The 16,564-nt window shown below is 41.0% G+C and overlaps 1 protein-coding gene across 1 annotated transcript in view; it reads left to right on the top strand.

The window, feature by feature from the left end:
* The window catches only part of pi4kb (phosphatidylinositol 4-kinase, catalytic, beta), a 35,390-nt gene extending 20,576 nt beyond the window's left edge, over nt 1-14,814 (top strand). The window contains exons 6-13 of the mRNA XM_080425642.1: nt 199-308; nt 4,813-4,917; nt 6,664-6,787; nt 7,569-7,682; nt 7,865-8,016; nt 8,214-8,346; nt 8,576-8,696; nt 12,221-14,814. Of these exons, the coding sequence (XP_080281768.1) occupies nt 199-308; nt 4,813-4,917; nt 6,664-6,787; nt 7,569-7,682; nt 7,865-8,016; nt 8,214-8,346; nt 8,576-8,696; nt 12,221-12,402 (1,041 nt within the window). The 3' untranslated portion in view covers nt 12,403-14,814. The remainder of the gene's footprint in view (nt 1-198; nt 309-4,812; nt 4,918-6,663; nt 6,788-7,568; nt 7,683-7,864; nt 8,017-8,213; nt 8,347-8,575; nt 8,697-12,220) is intronic.
* The last annotated feature ends 1,750 nt before the right edge of the window (nt 14,815-16,564 follow it).

The following is a 16,564-nucleotide window of genomic DNA, read 5'->3' on the forward strand; positions in this document are numbered from 1 at the left end:
TATCGATTTTTTATCGATTTTTTATCGATTTTTTATCGATTTTTTATCAATTTTTTATCATTTTTTTTATAAATTTTTTATCGATTGATTAAATAGATTCATTTGATCAACTGCTGCACCACTACATACATAAAGCGAATCCTACTATCTAACCGTGTGTGTGTGTGTGTGTGTGTGTGTGTGTGTGTGTGTCCATAGCTCACAGAGCTTCACACTAATAGCTGTGATAACATCAGCCAGTTTTCAGTGGACAGCATCACCAGTCTGGAAAACAAAGAGCCTATCTTCATCGCAGCAGGAGATATCAGGTACGTGTTGTTCTCACACACACACACGCGCACACACACCTTAACACATACAGTGCCAAGATCGCATCGATGCGTTCTTTCAAATCCATCGCTTGAGTGCCAGGATCGCATTGATGCGTTCTTTTGAATTTTCATTGTTTAATCTGTGATCGCACGGCTGTGTTTATTTCTCATCAACACTTTCGTTTTCCACTTACGTCACACTCACCCGGAGCCGGATGTAAAAAAAAAAATCATTTCCGGGTCACGTTGTTTTTCTCCAGTGATTTTCGGCCAGAATAAGGAAAAACACGGTTTTTCACACGGTATAAAAGACAAACGGACAGCTCAACTTCTATTTTCTTTGGTCCGGGTGACTAACAGTCATCGTCGTAGTGTATCACATCGTTTTTAGGCCGATCAGCGGGCCGGGAATTGTCGAAAACGTCACATCCTTTGAATGACTGGATATGACGTGGGCCTGTTTGGGAGGGGGCAAGCGAGGTGATCAATGTTTGGATGTGCTGCTCTCTACTGGTGGAACAATCGTAGGTGCTTGACAACACAATCAGAGAATGTGTTTGAATGAAAAATTACAAAACAAAAAAATTACAAAACAAAAAAATTAATGGCACAGGGGTGAGTACATTATGAATAAACTCTGGCAGTCAATGTGTTAACTGGCTAACATCAGGTCTTCAGTTCAAATCGCCCAATTTGTTTCTATATCGTTCATTCATTTCAACAAGACATTTATCATTAGGGTGGAAAATAACATTGATTAGATTAATCGCGATGCTGAAATGGACAATTATGAATCGATTCACAAATGTAAAAAATCTATTATTATTTTTAAATGATTTATTAATTTTTTCATCATATCGCTAATTGCATAGAGCAGCAGCCAGATTTTGGTTGGTCATCAGAATATTGAGAAGCCTTTGTATTATCTGTATTATTTTACAAAATATTTTCTTGTTGGTTTTCTGCAATTGTTGATGTTGGCAAATATAACCTTCCAGTTGACAGTGACACATCTCTTCCATTTGTTTTTATTATCAATAAAAGATAATGGAAGTAAATTAATCGCAAGATTCACAATGCATCGCAAATCGCAATAAAATAATCGCAATATTCGGAATATAATCGAATCGTAGCCCTCTGAATCGGAATCGTCAGGTACCTAGCGATTTCCGCCCCTATTTATCATAATATAAATGATATAAAATATTGAGTTATTATCGTACAGGTGCAAAGTTAGGGTGCAAAATGTCTGGGTGGGACGGAAGGAACGGACAACATGTCCCCTCCACTTTTTTTTTAAAAGTTGGTTCTCAAATGTGTTAACACCCCCCCCCCGGGGGTCACTATTATGTATTATATATGTATATGTATAATATGTATTATACATATACATATTATATTATACACATATATACTATATATACACACACAATATTTAAAAAAAAAATTTGGGAAATTTAAAAAAAATCTATACAAAAAAAGAAGAAAAAAAAAAAAGAAAAGAAAAAAGTAATAGAAAAACACGGCCCCCTCGCGTATTAGGAGGGCAGGGTGAGTCACCAGAACCAAGGACGGGTATTTTTGATGAATCTAACATGTTATAATGGGTTTTTATAGGAAGGGGGCGTGTCTGACAAAATGAATATCAAATATCTAAATACTAAATCAAGCAACTTAAAAACAGTCTGGGGGGCTCACAAAAGCCTGAGTAGACAATAAAATGACCCAAAGTTTTTTTGAAAGTGAAATATCCCTTTAAGCCAAGGGCTAGGGTAGTTGAATAGGGCATCAGCACCATCTACTGGCTAAACAAGCTCACTTCACAAACCTCGACTTAAAAACATCAGTTGAACTGAACTGGTTGGCAGCCAGTGGAAACTAAGTACATTTACTCAAGTACTATACTTAAGTAAAATGTTGAGGTACTTTTACTTATTAACTGGAGTATATCCAATTGTCTATACTTTTACTTCTACTCCACTACATCTCAGAGGCAAATATTGTACTTTTACTCCACTACAATTATTTGAAAACTTTAGTAACTAGTTACTTTGCAGAGATAAATGATTACATTATAAAACATACATTAACCACTTTAGACCTATTTTATACCTAGGCTATTTGAAAATAGCAGATCTACAAGCTACAAGAAAATAACATTGATTAGATTAATCGCGATGCTGAAATGGACAATTATGAATCGATTCACAAATGTAAAAAATCTATTATTATTTTTAAATGATTTATTAATTTTTTCATCATATCGCTAATTGCATAGAGCAGCAGCCAGATTTTGGTTGGTCATCAGAATATTGAGAAGCCTTTGTATTATCTGTATTATTTTACAAAATATTTTCTTGTTGGTTTTCTGCAATTGTTGATGTTGGCAAATATAACCTTCCAGTTGACAGTGACACATCTCTTCCATTTGTTTTTATTATCAATAAAAGATAATGGAAGTAAATTAATCGCAAGATTCACAATGCATCGCAAATCGCAATAAAATAATCGCAATATTCGGAATATAATCGAATCGTAGCCCTCTGAATCGGAATCGTCAGGTACCTAGCGATTTCCGCCCCTATTTATCATAATATAAATGATATAAAATATTGAGTTATTATCGTACAGGTGCAAAGTTAGGGTGCAAAATGTCTGGGTGGGACGGAAGGAACGGACAACATGTCCCCTCCACTTTTTTTTTAAAAGTTGGTTCTCAAATGTGTTAACACCCCCCCCCCGGGGGTCACTATTATGTATTATATATGTATATGTATAATATGTATTATACATATACATATTATATTATACACATATATACTATATATACACACACAATATTTTAAAAAAAAATTTGGGAAATTTAAAAAAAATCTATACAAAAAAAGAAGAAAAAAAAAAAAGAAAAGAAAAAAGTAATAGAAAAACACGGCCCCCTCGCGTATTAGGAGGGCAGGGTGAGTCACCAGAACCAAGGACGGGTATTTTTGATGAATCTAACATGTTATAATGGGTTTTTATAGGAAGGGGGCGTGTCTGACAAAATGAATATCAAATATCTAAATACTAAATCAAGCAACTTAAAAACAGTCTGGGGGGCTCACAAAAGCCTGAGTAGACAATAAAATGACCCAAAGTTTTTTTGAAAGTGAAATATCCCTTTAAGCCAAGGGCTAGGGTAGTTGAATAGGGCATCAGCACCATCTACTGGCTAAACAAGCTCACTTCACAAACCTCGACTTAAAAACATCAGTTGAACTGAACTGGTTGGCAGCCAGTGGAAACTAAGTACATTTACTCAAGTACTATACTTAAGTAAAATGTTGAGGTACTTTTACTTATTAACTGGAGTATATCCAATTGTCTATACTTTTACTTCTACTCCACTACATCTCAGAGGCAAATATTGTACTTTTACTCCACTACAATTATTTGAAAACTTTAGTAACTAGTTACTTTGCAGAGATAAATGATTACATTATAAAACATACATTAACCACTTTAGACCTATTTTATACCTAGGCTATTTGAAAATAGCAGATCTACAAGCTCACAACGCGTCGCGTTGTGAGCTTGTGGATCGGCTATTTTCAAACATTTTAGTACTTTTACTTTTGGTACTTTAAGTACATTTTGATACCAATACTTTTGTACTTTTACTCAAGTAAATGTGTTATTCCGGACTTTTACTTGTAACAGAGTACTTCTGCATTGCAGTATTGATACTTTTACTTAAGTACTTTTTCCACCACTGTCGGCAGCTGGTCAGTGGGTGGCATCACAACAAGCCCTTAATCTCCACTGCCACCCTACAACGTCCATATATTGATACGTACCTTTTTAAATATTAACTATAAAATATCATGACAACATGAACAGGCAGCTCAATCTGCTGTCCTTTTTTGGACCCCCGAAAAATAAGAAATATTGTGAGTAATAATCCTTTTGTTTTTCTTTTGGTATTAAGAGAGCTATTGGCAAGCCATCCAGAAGAGTGTTGGTCTGGCTGTAATGTATTAAGTATAATGTAACCCAAATGTTTGTGTCTGTCTGTCTGTCCACGGCTTATCTCAGAAACAACTACACAGATCAGCACCACATTGCTTTTGCACATTGACATTAGATCAAGGAAGTCAGTCCCTGAATATTTTTCACAATTTGTCCTTTATTTTTTACGCCATGGCTCTTAGGGAGCGTCTATAAGAGGTGTCCATGTGTGTGTTCGGGGCTAATCTCGCAAACCAAGGAAGTCAATCTTGGCAGTAACCAAATATAAAGACTAGTAGAATCAGATTCAGCCTCTCAACTATCAAATTGTGTGGGTACACGTACTGTATGTGTGTTAACCATGTATGTGTGTGTGTGTGTGTGTGTGTGTGTGTGTGTGTGTGTGTGTGTGTGTGTGTGTGTGTGTGTGTGTGTGTGTGTGTGTGTGTGTGTGTGTGTGTGTGTGTGTGTGTGTGTGTGTGTGTGTGTGTGTGTGTGTGTGTCTGTGTTTCAGGCGGCGTCTATCAGAACAGTTGGCACATCCCCCTACGTCCTTTAAGAGAGACCCCGAGGACCCGTCAGCTGTGGCCCTCAAAGAGCCCTGGGAGGAGAAAATGAGGTGACAACATGTGGTTAAGGGTGATTTATACTTAAAAGCCCACCTAAAATAGTAAATCTACAAGCTCTGCTATTTTCGGTGCCTGACATGGCACGCAACCAAGTATAATTCAAGGCTAAGGATGCCAATTGGTTACTAAATTAGCGTCACAATCATTTTTACCACTTTAACCATTATGTTATACTTTGGCTATTAAAAAATATCAGATATACAAGTAAGACGCGCGAACGCGGGAAGCGAACGCAAAAAAAGTAAAATAAATATGAAAAAAAAATATTTAAAAAAAAGTAACCAATAATTATTTTTTTTTAAAATACAATAAAAATCTGCGTTAAAAGGAGCATCTTAGAAAAATACAAATTGACAAAAAAAAAACTTTGAATGTTTTTGAACAATTCAACAAAGTGTTTGAAGTGCCTGTTTCACCCACTTCCGGGGGGCGGAGCCAAAATCCGAGCCCGAAGTATTTGTTCGTAGACCCCCACTTAGGGGGGGTAGAAAAAGTTTCGGAGCGATTCGGGCACTTTTCATTTAACATGGGGTTTCAATGGGGAGTTTTTAGGAGCCTTCTCCGGGGCGTGGCTTCCGGGGGAAGGGGCGGGCTTAAACGCAACCTTGACAGGTGTGTTCAGTTTTCAAAGACCTTTCATTTGATGTATGGTACGTCTAAATTGGACATTTACTTATCTCAGAGGAGCTGCACACAGGCAGTGCACACAGAGACACAACCCGAGCACGGTTTCATAGTAAGCTCCACTTGCGCGGAGGCGCGCCTTCGGCGCGCCTTCGGCGCGCCTCCTTGCGCTGCGTTCGCAACAAGCTCATAGCGCGAGTGCCGCACTATGAGCTTGTAGATATGTTTTAAAGCCAACAAATCTTTGCTTCTGGAGGTCACTGTCACAAAATATGAGATGGGGGTCCGCAGCCAAATATGTATAATTTTGGGGGTCCTTCACATGAAAAGTACAAAGCCAAAGTGCAGTAACTATGAAAAAAAATTACTGAAAAATGGGTTTAACCCATTAAGACCTGGAACGCATCTGTGTCACTTAAGATTTCTTTGGCTATTCAAAAATAGTAGATATACAAGCTCATGGCGTGGCACCGAGTGCCGCGCCATGAGCTTGTGAGCTTGCCTCCGCGCAAGTGGAGCTTACTATGAAACCGTGCTCAGGTTGTGGGTCTGTGTATCTGTGTGCAGTATTCTGTGCACTGCCTGTGTGCAGCCCCTCTGAGATAAGTAAATCTCGTACGTAATTTAGACGTACCATACATCAAATGAAAGGTCTTTCAAAACTGAACACACCTGTCAAGGTTGCGTTTAAGCCCGCCCCTTCCCCTGGAAGCCACGCCTCGGAGAAGGCTCCTAAAAACTCCCCATTGAAACCCCATGTTAAATGAAAAGTGCCCGAATCGCTCCGAAACTTTTTCAACCCCCCCTAAGTGGGGGTCTACGGACAAATACTTCGGGCTCGGATTTTGGCTCCGCCCCCCGGAAGTGGGTGAAACAGGCACTTCAAACACTTTGTTGAATTGTTCAAAAACATTCAAAGTTTTTTTTTTGTGAATTTGTATTTTTCTAAGATGCTCCTTTTAACGCAGAGTTTTTTTTATATCTTTTTTTCATTATTATTATTATTTTTTTTGCATGTTCGCGTGTCTTACTTGTTTGTAGAAGTGTGTAGTATTGTATAGTATTGTGCGGTAGAGCAGCATTGTAATAGTTGTATTTGTGTGTGTTTCCAGGCGTATCAGAGAAGGTTCTCCGTACGGTCACATGCCAACCTGGAGACTGCTCTCTGTTATTGTTAAATGTGGAGATGACCTCAGACAGGAACTGCTGGCCTATCAGGTCCTACAACAGCTACAGGTACAGCCCTAGCCTCACACTACTGATATACACTTAATATACAACTAGTACGTACTGTACTACTGATATACACTTAATATACAACTAGTACGTACTGTACTACGAGGGTTTGGGATCCAGAACCGGAGGAATCGGAGGAACCGGATTCAACATTGAGGAACCGGAATCGGTTGCATCACGTTTGGAACCGTTTCCGGAACTGGTTTTACCACACTGTCTGTCAGTGGTTTTCTTATTCATTTCAAGGGCCACCATAGCTACTATTTGTACACCGAGAGTGTACACATGGAACCAAATGGTTCCATTTGTACACTCTCAGAGTTATACACCTGTAAGGGTCCATTTGGAACCCCCTCAAGCAACCCGGACATCACTTTTAGACCCAGTACAATAATATGTATGTATGCAATACTGTAGGTAGGATTGAATTTGTGTTAATAGAAACTACAGCCTTTCTCTTCCAGAAAAGTTAGCGCAATGAAACAGATGCCATTGTTCTTGCATCAATAAAAATGAAATCAAAGGTTTGAAATTGTTTGAAATCACTAAACCTTCCTACCAATGACGTCACTGCTAGGCAGGTTTCTGAACTGTCCAGAGTCCTCCTCTGAGACAATACTATTCTAATAATTAACCTGCTTTACCAGTCCTCCTAGACTGATGGTTTTGATGTCTTTACATGTGCTGTTTCACAAAATATGGAATACAATCAACTACAGTGTTTATACGACAGAATCCATGTGAATATGACTAAATGCTAAATGTGTGTGTTTGTTCTCAGAGCATCTGGCAGCAGGAGAGACTTCCTCTGTGGATTAAACCTTATAAGATCCTGGTGTTGTCATCAGACAGTGGAATGATAGAACCTGTAGTCAACGCTGTTTCTATACACCAGGTGACTGAACGCACGCACGCACGCACGCACGCACGCACGCACGCACGCACGCACGCACGCACGCACGCACGCACGCACGCACACACACACACACACACACACACACACACACACACACACACACACACACACACACACACACACACACACACACTCTTAACGGTGTGGTTTGTGTCTTGCAGGTGAAGAAACAGAGTCAGATGTCTATGTTAGATTACTTCCTGCAGGAGCACGGCACTCACACCACAGAGAACTTCCTGTGTGCTCAGAGGAACTTTGTCCAAAGCTGTGCGGGTTACAGTCTGATCTGCTACCTGCTGCAGGTCAAAGACAGGTACCTGTCTGTCTGATCTATCTGTCTGTTTGGTAATACTGCTAGTTGTAACACGAGGTTGAATGTGCTAGTCCTAGTCCAAGTAAGTTTTTGGGTGAACTATCCCTTTAAAAGTCATGAACTGCATTTCAAAGTATGTCACATTGATCTGTCTGTCTGTCTGTCTGTCTCTATGCCCCGCCCCCTCTGTGTGTCAGGCACAATGGGAACATCCTATTGGACGCCGAGGGACACATCATCCATATAGACTTTGGCTTCATTCTGTCCAGTTCTCCTCGGAACCTCGGGTTTGAGACGTCGGCCTTCAAATTGACAGCCGAGTTTGTTGACGTGAGTCTGTCTTGACATAATATATTATTATTATTATTATTATTTGTAAGACCATGTTGTGTGTTGTGTTTTTCATGTAATGTGGGACAGGATTTAGACATGTTTAACTACTATGACACCATATTGTGTTGTGTTGTGTTGCAGGTGATGGGGACATGTTTAAGACCATGTTGTGTTGCAGGTGATGGGGGACATGTTTAAGACCATATTCTCTTGTGTTGTGTTGCAGGTGATGGGGGGACAGGATGGAGACATGTTTAACTACTATAAGATGTTGATGCTGCAAGGACTCATAGCAGCTAGAAAACACATGGACAAAGTCATTGGGATAGTAGAGATTATGCAACAAGGTAACAGTAATAATAATGAATGATCATTTGGTCCTCTCTCCTTTGGGGGTATTTGTCTCTGTATATTAGCACTTACAGTGACATTGATGATGCCTGAGGGAAGGTCTATACGACCGAAACGTTATTCACATATATCACAAGATGGCAAATAGCATTATTATGTGGTGCGCTACAGTATAGCAATTTTCAGCTACATCCAAACCAGAACATACAATTTTTGGAAAGAGAAAAAAAGGACTACCGCGTGTGCTCTCTTGGTGAGCGGGTATTTATGGTTTAACCCATTAACACATTCCATGCCAGAGGTTAATCTCATAATGTACTCACCAGTGCCAACGTTTTATTGTTGTTTTTTTGTTTTTTTCACGTCGCCATAGACCTTGTTAAAATCCTTAAGATTGAGCTCTGCACTGTTTGTAAACATCGCCCAGATCTCCCTGTTTCTACCAGTGAAAACCACGTGTCAAACGGACCTCCATTGTTGTAGTTAGAACGGTTTACGTTAAACAGTGATATGGTCTCACATGGTCTCTCCGCGGCCTCCTGAAGTCCACGATCAGTTCTTTGGTCTTGTCGACGTTAAGAGAGAGGTTGTTCTCCCTGCACCAGCGTGCCAGTGAGTTGATCTCCTCTCTATAGTCAGACTCGTCGTTGTTGACGATTCGGCCTATCACTGTCGTGTCGTCCGCGTACTTTATGATGGTGTTGGAGACATGTGTGGCTGTGCAGTCATACGTGTACAGGGAGTAGAGGAGAGGGCTCAGCACGCATCGCTGGGGTGCTCCGGTGTTGAGGGTCAGGGGGTCGGATGTGATGCTGCCCATTCTCACCACCTGATGTCGGTTGGACAAGAAGTCCTGTATCCAGTCGCACATGCTTGGGTGTAGCCCTAGGTCTCTGAGCTTTTTGTCAAGTATTGCTGGGACAATGGTGTTGAATGCTGAGCTGTAGTCCACGAACAGCATACGTACATATTTGTCCTTCAGCAGCTTGTTGTCCATGTGCGAGAGGACGGTGTGGAGAGCCATGGCAATAGCGTCGTCGGTGGATCTGTTTTTGCGGTATGCATACTGCCACGGATCCAGCGAGGCAGGTAGCGTGGAGCTGATGTATTCCCTCACCAGTTTCTCGAAGCACTTGCTGACGATCGGGGTGAGAGCGACAGGTCTCCAGTCGTTCAGGCATGTCACTTTGGCCTTTTTGGGAATGGGCACAATGGTTGACATTTTGAACCCTGCAGGACCACAGCCTGGGAGAGGGAGAGGTTAAAGATGTCAGCGAAGACACCCGCCAGCTGGTCTGCACATGCCTTAAGGACCCGGCCTGGAATCCCATCAGGTCCGGCTGCCTTGTGGATGTTGACCCGTGCGAAGGCTGTACGCACTTCTCTCTCCGAGATGGTTAGAGGGTTTTCCTCTGCTGGTGCTGCTGATGGCCCCGCTTGGCTGCCGCGGTTGGGGCTGATCTCAAACCGGCCGTAGAAAGTGTTCAGTTCGTTGGGGAGGGAGGCAGGCGGGTTCACCTCGCTTCTGGTTCTTGTTTTGCAGTCTGTCAAGGTGTGTACCGCCTGCCATGTGCTCCTGATGTCGCCATTGCTGAGTTTGTCTTGCATCTTTTTTGTGTAGGCCTTTTTCGCCTTCCTGATGGCGCTGTTTAGGGCCGCGCGCGTCGTGTTGCGCGTTTTCACGTCGCCAGATTTGAAACCAGCATCCCGTTCATGCAGATGTGCACGTACTCCGCTGTCCATCCATGGTTTCTGATTGGGATAGATCCGAACTGTCTTTTTTGGGACTATGTCATCTATGCACTTACTGATAAAGCCAGTGACTGAGTCTGAGAGTTCGTTGATGTTATTCCCAGCGGCGTTCTTAAACATCCCCCAGTCAGTCTGGTAGAAGCAGGATTGTAGCATAGCGTCTGTGTCCTCAGACCAGATTCGGATTTCCTTCTCAATGACCGGCTCCCTTTTTAGCCTCTGTTTGTAGGCAGGTAGCAGCTGGATGGCGTAGTGGTCAGAACTCAATGTGTTAAGTTAATGAAATAATGCCTTCTTCCCAACCCGCAAATATGATGCGAGAAACAGAACGGGGCCTAGTATAGAGTCCTGGAGGACTCCCGTCAACTATACTAGAAGTATAGGGTTTAAGAGGTTAAAGGAGCATGTTCAACCTTATCTTCATATAATTGGTCCAACTTTCTCTCTAATGCTCATGATACCATTTCTGTCCTCTGGCTCTATCTCAGAGGTGGGCTGTAGAGTAGACAGTTCAGAAACCTGCCTACCAATGCATCCATTCAAACCTGAGAATAGTCACATCGCCAGTTATAACACTAACAATTACATGTATGTACCGTATATACTGTTAACCTACAAATATACACTGTATTTATCACATACCCATCCGGTTTTATGACGCAGATTCCGTTTCCGGTTTTCTTTTTTTTTCCCAGTCATTTTCGGCCAGAATAGGGAAAAACACGTTTTTTCACACGGTATAAAAAACCGAGCGCTCCACTTCTATAATCTATAGTCTGGGTGACGAACAGTCATCGCCGTCGTGTATCACATCGTACTTTTGGCCGATCGGAGAATCTGAGAACGCGTCACATCCGGTTTGACGTATTTGACTGTTTGACTCTGTTGGGGGGGGGGGGGGGGGGGCGAGCGAGTCAGCGAGCTGATCAAGGTGTCTATTTGCTGCTCTCTACTGGCAGATTTGTCGTATGTGTTTAAAACCGCACTCAGACAATTTATTTGAATGAAGCAAATCGCTGGCACAGGGGTGAGTACATTAGGAATAAACCCTGGCAGTCAATGAGTTAAAAAATAGCACAAAAGAAATCTGGATTCCAATTCAAAAACAGCAAAAATAGCAGATCTACAAGCTCAAAACGCGTCTTGAGCACGTAGATCGGCTATTTTTGCTACTGTTGTGTGACATACAATGGCGAAGTACGGCATTAATGAACGAAGCAATGTGGCCCTCTGGAGTGAGTGTGGAAATATAGTGGCCCTCTCCCCATCATCAAAGTGGCCCACCCCTGCTTTAACTATTAAGACCTGGAACGCATCTGTGTCACTTTAAGATTTCTATGGCTATTCAAAAATAGCAGATATACAAGCTCATACCGCGGCACCGAGTGCCGCGCTATGAGCTTGTAGAAGATGTAGATCTGCTATTTTTGAAAATTTGTGAAAAGAAAATAATAATAATAGGATTTAGAAGACATTTCTAGAATCGCCTCAGGTCTTAATAGCAAAATGGCCGCCGTGTGAATATGGTGAATCGCATTGTACTGGATTGGGTAGAGACACTGGAAACGAGGCTTTATTGAAAAGGTAATGGCATACAATGCATGATAAGATACAAGTATACGGTTCAGGAATACAAAATAAACATGAATTCATAGAAACAAAAAAAGGAACAATAAATGTAATCATATGAATGTTGATTCATGGGTTTGTTTGATTGCGTAGCCCCATTAATAACGTGTGTACTTTGTGTTTGAACGTGTTTGGTCAGGCTCCCAGCTTCCCTGTTTCCACGGCAGCAGCACCATGCGGGGCCTGAAGGAGCGCTTCCACATGAGCCTGACGGAGGAGCAGCTCCAGCTGCTGGTGGACCAGCTGGTGGACGGATCCATGCGCTCCATCACAACTAAACTATACGACGGCTTCCAGTACCTCACCAACGGAATCATGTGAAACTATACTGTCTGCGTGTGTGTGTGTGTGTGTGTTTGTGTGTGCGTGTGCGCCTTTGTGCGTGTGTGTGTGTGTGTGTGTGTGTGTGTGAGATTGTATGCGTGCGTTTGTTTGTTTGTAAGACCTGTCGGCATTGGCCGTACCAAGACCACTCCCCCAGAGCTTTTGGCCCCACCCCTCCATACTCCTCCCCCTTCTTCTACCCGCACAGACTGACCATTAACCCCGCCCCCTCTGCCAGTCTCACAGCTGATTGGTTGACTGATTCCACTTTTTCTCTTTGTCTTTTTGTTTAGAATTGTGTGATTTTTTTTTTTCTTTTCTATATGTGTTGTCATTGATTCAAACACTCGCTCGTTGACCCCAGGGGCTGTCTTCTTAACCAATCAGGGGGCCAGTTGGATCAGACCAGAACAGGAAATGTCCTGATTTGACCTTTTTGACCCATCACTCATTTTTTCTGATGTGAGCAGGTACAGGGGTCAGTGACCCCATGACCCTCTCACGTTACGGAGCAGTTCATTTAAACTGGGGCTGCACAATTCATCAGAATGAATAAATTGTGATTTTTTTATGAAACTTGGCAGTTTGCTTCAAGCATCTTGATTTGGTCAGCCGCTGCATATTACCCTGGTCTTTTCTCCATCACACTAGCATTTGGAACATGTTTTAATGAAAAACGTAATTTTAACCAATCTTTATGGTACAGTATATCTCCTTACATCAGCGCCAAACACGTCTATTTCTGATTGCTGCTGTGACGTATTAACCCATTAAGCCTGGGTACGCAATCTGTGTCATTTTAGTGCCGTGCTATGAGCTTGTAGATCTGCTATTATTATTTTTTATCGTGAACATTTGTGCAAATCTTTGAATATCTGTTTTTTACAGCTAACATTTCAAATGTCTTAACAAATGTCTGAAAAACTATTGTTGCTATATCAGTGGTTCTCAAACTGTTTCCATTTCAAGGACCCCCAAAATTATATGTATTTGGCCACGGACCCCCATTTCAAAATATGTTGTTCCAGGGACCCCCAGAAGCGAGTAATTTAAAAAAAATATATATATATATATTCAAAGATTTGCACAAATCTTCAAAAATAGCAGATATACAAGCTCATAGCGCGGCACTCGGTGCTGCGCTATGAGCTTGTAGATCTGCTATTTTTGAATAGCGAAAGAAATCAAAAAATTACACAAAAATGCGTTCCCGGTCTTAATGGGTCAAAAGAAGCTGTGAAAGTTATTTTGTGAGTGCGGATAAACCGCTTTTTAATGATGTAACCACTTAAACCCGATATGCTTGACCAGAGGTCTAACACTTGATCCCCCTTTTTTTTTTTGCCTCTACGCCAAAAACACATGATCTACAAGCTCACAGCGCAGGTTTAATAATCTGCAGCCGGCTTTAATCAAATGAATAAAGAGGGTTGGAATCTCTGGTGTTAACAATTGCAAATGACCTCTCGCATCGGGAGAGGTCATGAAACGTATGGATTGTGGCCTTTATATAATAACTAGAACATTGTACGACTCATCTCTGCATCCGTCATGCTCACAGAGGAACAATAAAAAAGGGGTGCAACAGTTAATGGAACTAATCGACTTCATTGATTATTAAAATCGATAATCGATAAATAAACATGTAAATCATTTTCATATTCATGGAAACAGCCCATCTACAAGCTCGTAGATGGGCTGTTTTGACTATTTTTGCACAATATTGTTGTCCGACATTGTGTAAATTAGGGCTTATATTGTTAATGGATTCGTATATGAATTTTTTTTATATATATATTTAAACACTTCAAGTAATGTGTAAAAGTAATGGATAGAATAATCGGTTGTTGCAGCCCTACAATAAAATGACATACCATTTGACCAAAGATATAACACAGAGAAGCACAATGACCAAAACAGTATTATGAAATAAATAAATGAATGTGATTAACAGCCATGATTGCAATGTTCAGCCCTGGTTTAAACAGGAGGTGATGAAGCCACGCCCCCAGGTTTACACTGGTAACCAGTGTCATCCACACTGGTTACCAGTCTGCTGTAAAGACAAACTCTACTCATTACTGAACACAGTGCTCTATGTAGATCTACTGAACACAGTCATGTAGAGATCTACTGAACACAGTCTTGTAGAGATCTACTGAACACAGTCATGTAGAGATCTACTGAACACAGTGCTCTATATAGATCTACTGAACACAGTCATGTAGAGATCTACTGAACACAGTCATGTAGAGATCTACTGAACACAGTCATGTAGAGATCTACTGAACACTGATCTATATAGATCTACTGAACACAGTCATGTAGAGATCTACTGAACACAGTCATGTAGAGATCTACTGAACACTGATCTATATAGATCTACTGAACACAGTCATGTAGAGATCTACTGAACACCGTGCTCTATATGGATCTACTGAACACAGTCATGTAGATATCTACTGAACATTGTGCTCTATATAGATCTACTGAACACAGTCATGTAGAGATCTACTGAACATTGTGCTCTATATAGAGCTATTGAACACTTGTGTTCTATAGAGATCTACTGAACACAATGTTCTGTAGAGATCTACTGAACACACTGTTCTAGAGATCTACTGAACACTGTTCTACAGAGATCTACTGAACACTGTTCTATAGAGATCTACTGAACACTGTTCTACAGAGATCTACTGAACAGTGTTCTAGAGAGATCTACTGAACACTGTTCTATAGAGATCTACTGAACACTGTTCTATAGAGATCTACTGAACACTGTTCTATAGAGATCTACTGAACACTGTTCTATAGAGATCTACTGAACACTGTTCTACAGAGATCTACTGAACACTGTTCTACAGAGATCTACTCTACACAGTCATGTGTAGAGATCGACTGAACAGGGTCATAGAGATCTACTGAATGCATAGTTCTGCAGAGATATATTGAACAGGCACACTTTTTTGTCCCAGTGATTTCATCAGTTGGAAACTGATTCCAGTTCAGTGGAAAAGCCAACATGGTCTGAAACCTGACTGAACCCCACACACACACACACACACACACACACACACACACACACACACACACACACACACACACACACACACACACACACACACACACACACACACACACACACACACACACACACACACACACACAGACAGAGAGAGAGATTGTCTGTAAGCTTTTGCAATACTGTCACTACTAACAGTTTAGTTTCTGTTAATTTATATAAATACCAAATGTTTGAGTTAATCTATTAGTCTGTTACTATAGCCACCCAGAAGTGATGGGCTGGGTTTCATCATTTCATGGTGATGTTGTCAGTATTCTTACCTCCCTAACTCTGTAAATGTTCCTTTATACAATAAATTAAATGTTCTTGTCTTAATTTGACTTGTTCTTCTATCACATTAGCTAGTGCTTCATCAGCTGTCTGAAACGATTATTTACCCACATTGGATTTAAAAAGTCCATCCTTTATGTTTTATATAAAAGGTGTGTGAAACACCCATACTCATCACTGAGACTGATGCTGCGTTCACACACAAAAGATACAAAGCGACAAAGTATATTTGTTGCCAAGTCTGTTGAAGTGTTGATCAACACATTCGTTGACGTCAAGCATGCGTCCAACAAGTCTTGGGTTAAAACAATATTTTATTTTAATCTATTTCCCCCCTATTACAAAGCAATAATTGTGTCAAGAGAGATAAGGTGGACATGGTAAGCAACGCTTCGTCGTTTTGTAGATGCAGTTGAAGCCAGCTCATCTTGGATTGTAGCTTTGTAGATTTTGTAGCATATACAAACTTTCTGTAGCAGATACAACTGCCTGTCTGTGTGAATGCAGCTCGCAGCAACAGGCTTCGAATCCTCCACGGGGAATCCAGTTTGACCAGGCAAAGGTTCCGATTAAAGTTAGTTCACAAAAAGTCTCCTTTGTCTCTCCCACCGGAACCGCTGCTGGTCATCAAATTATTGGCTTAGGAATGCGACAAAAACAAAAAAAAATATCCATGAATTCAAGTCTCCATGGGGTGACTAATCAATAGAAAAAAAATGTTTTTTTTGGGTGAACTATCCCTTTAACACAATTGGTGCGTTCATAGGTGGGTTGCTGTGCGGTGAGGTCTCTCTGAGCTGCACT

Source organism: Gymnoscopelus braueri, assembly GCF_963280865.1.
Source record: "Gymnoscopelus braueri genome assembly, chromosome: 4".
Lineage (NCBI taxonomy): Eukaryota > Metazoa > Chordata > Actinopteri > Myctophiformes > Myctophidae > Gymnoscopelus > Gymnoscopelus braueri.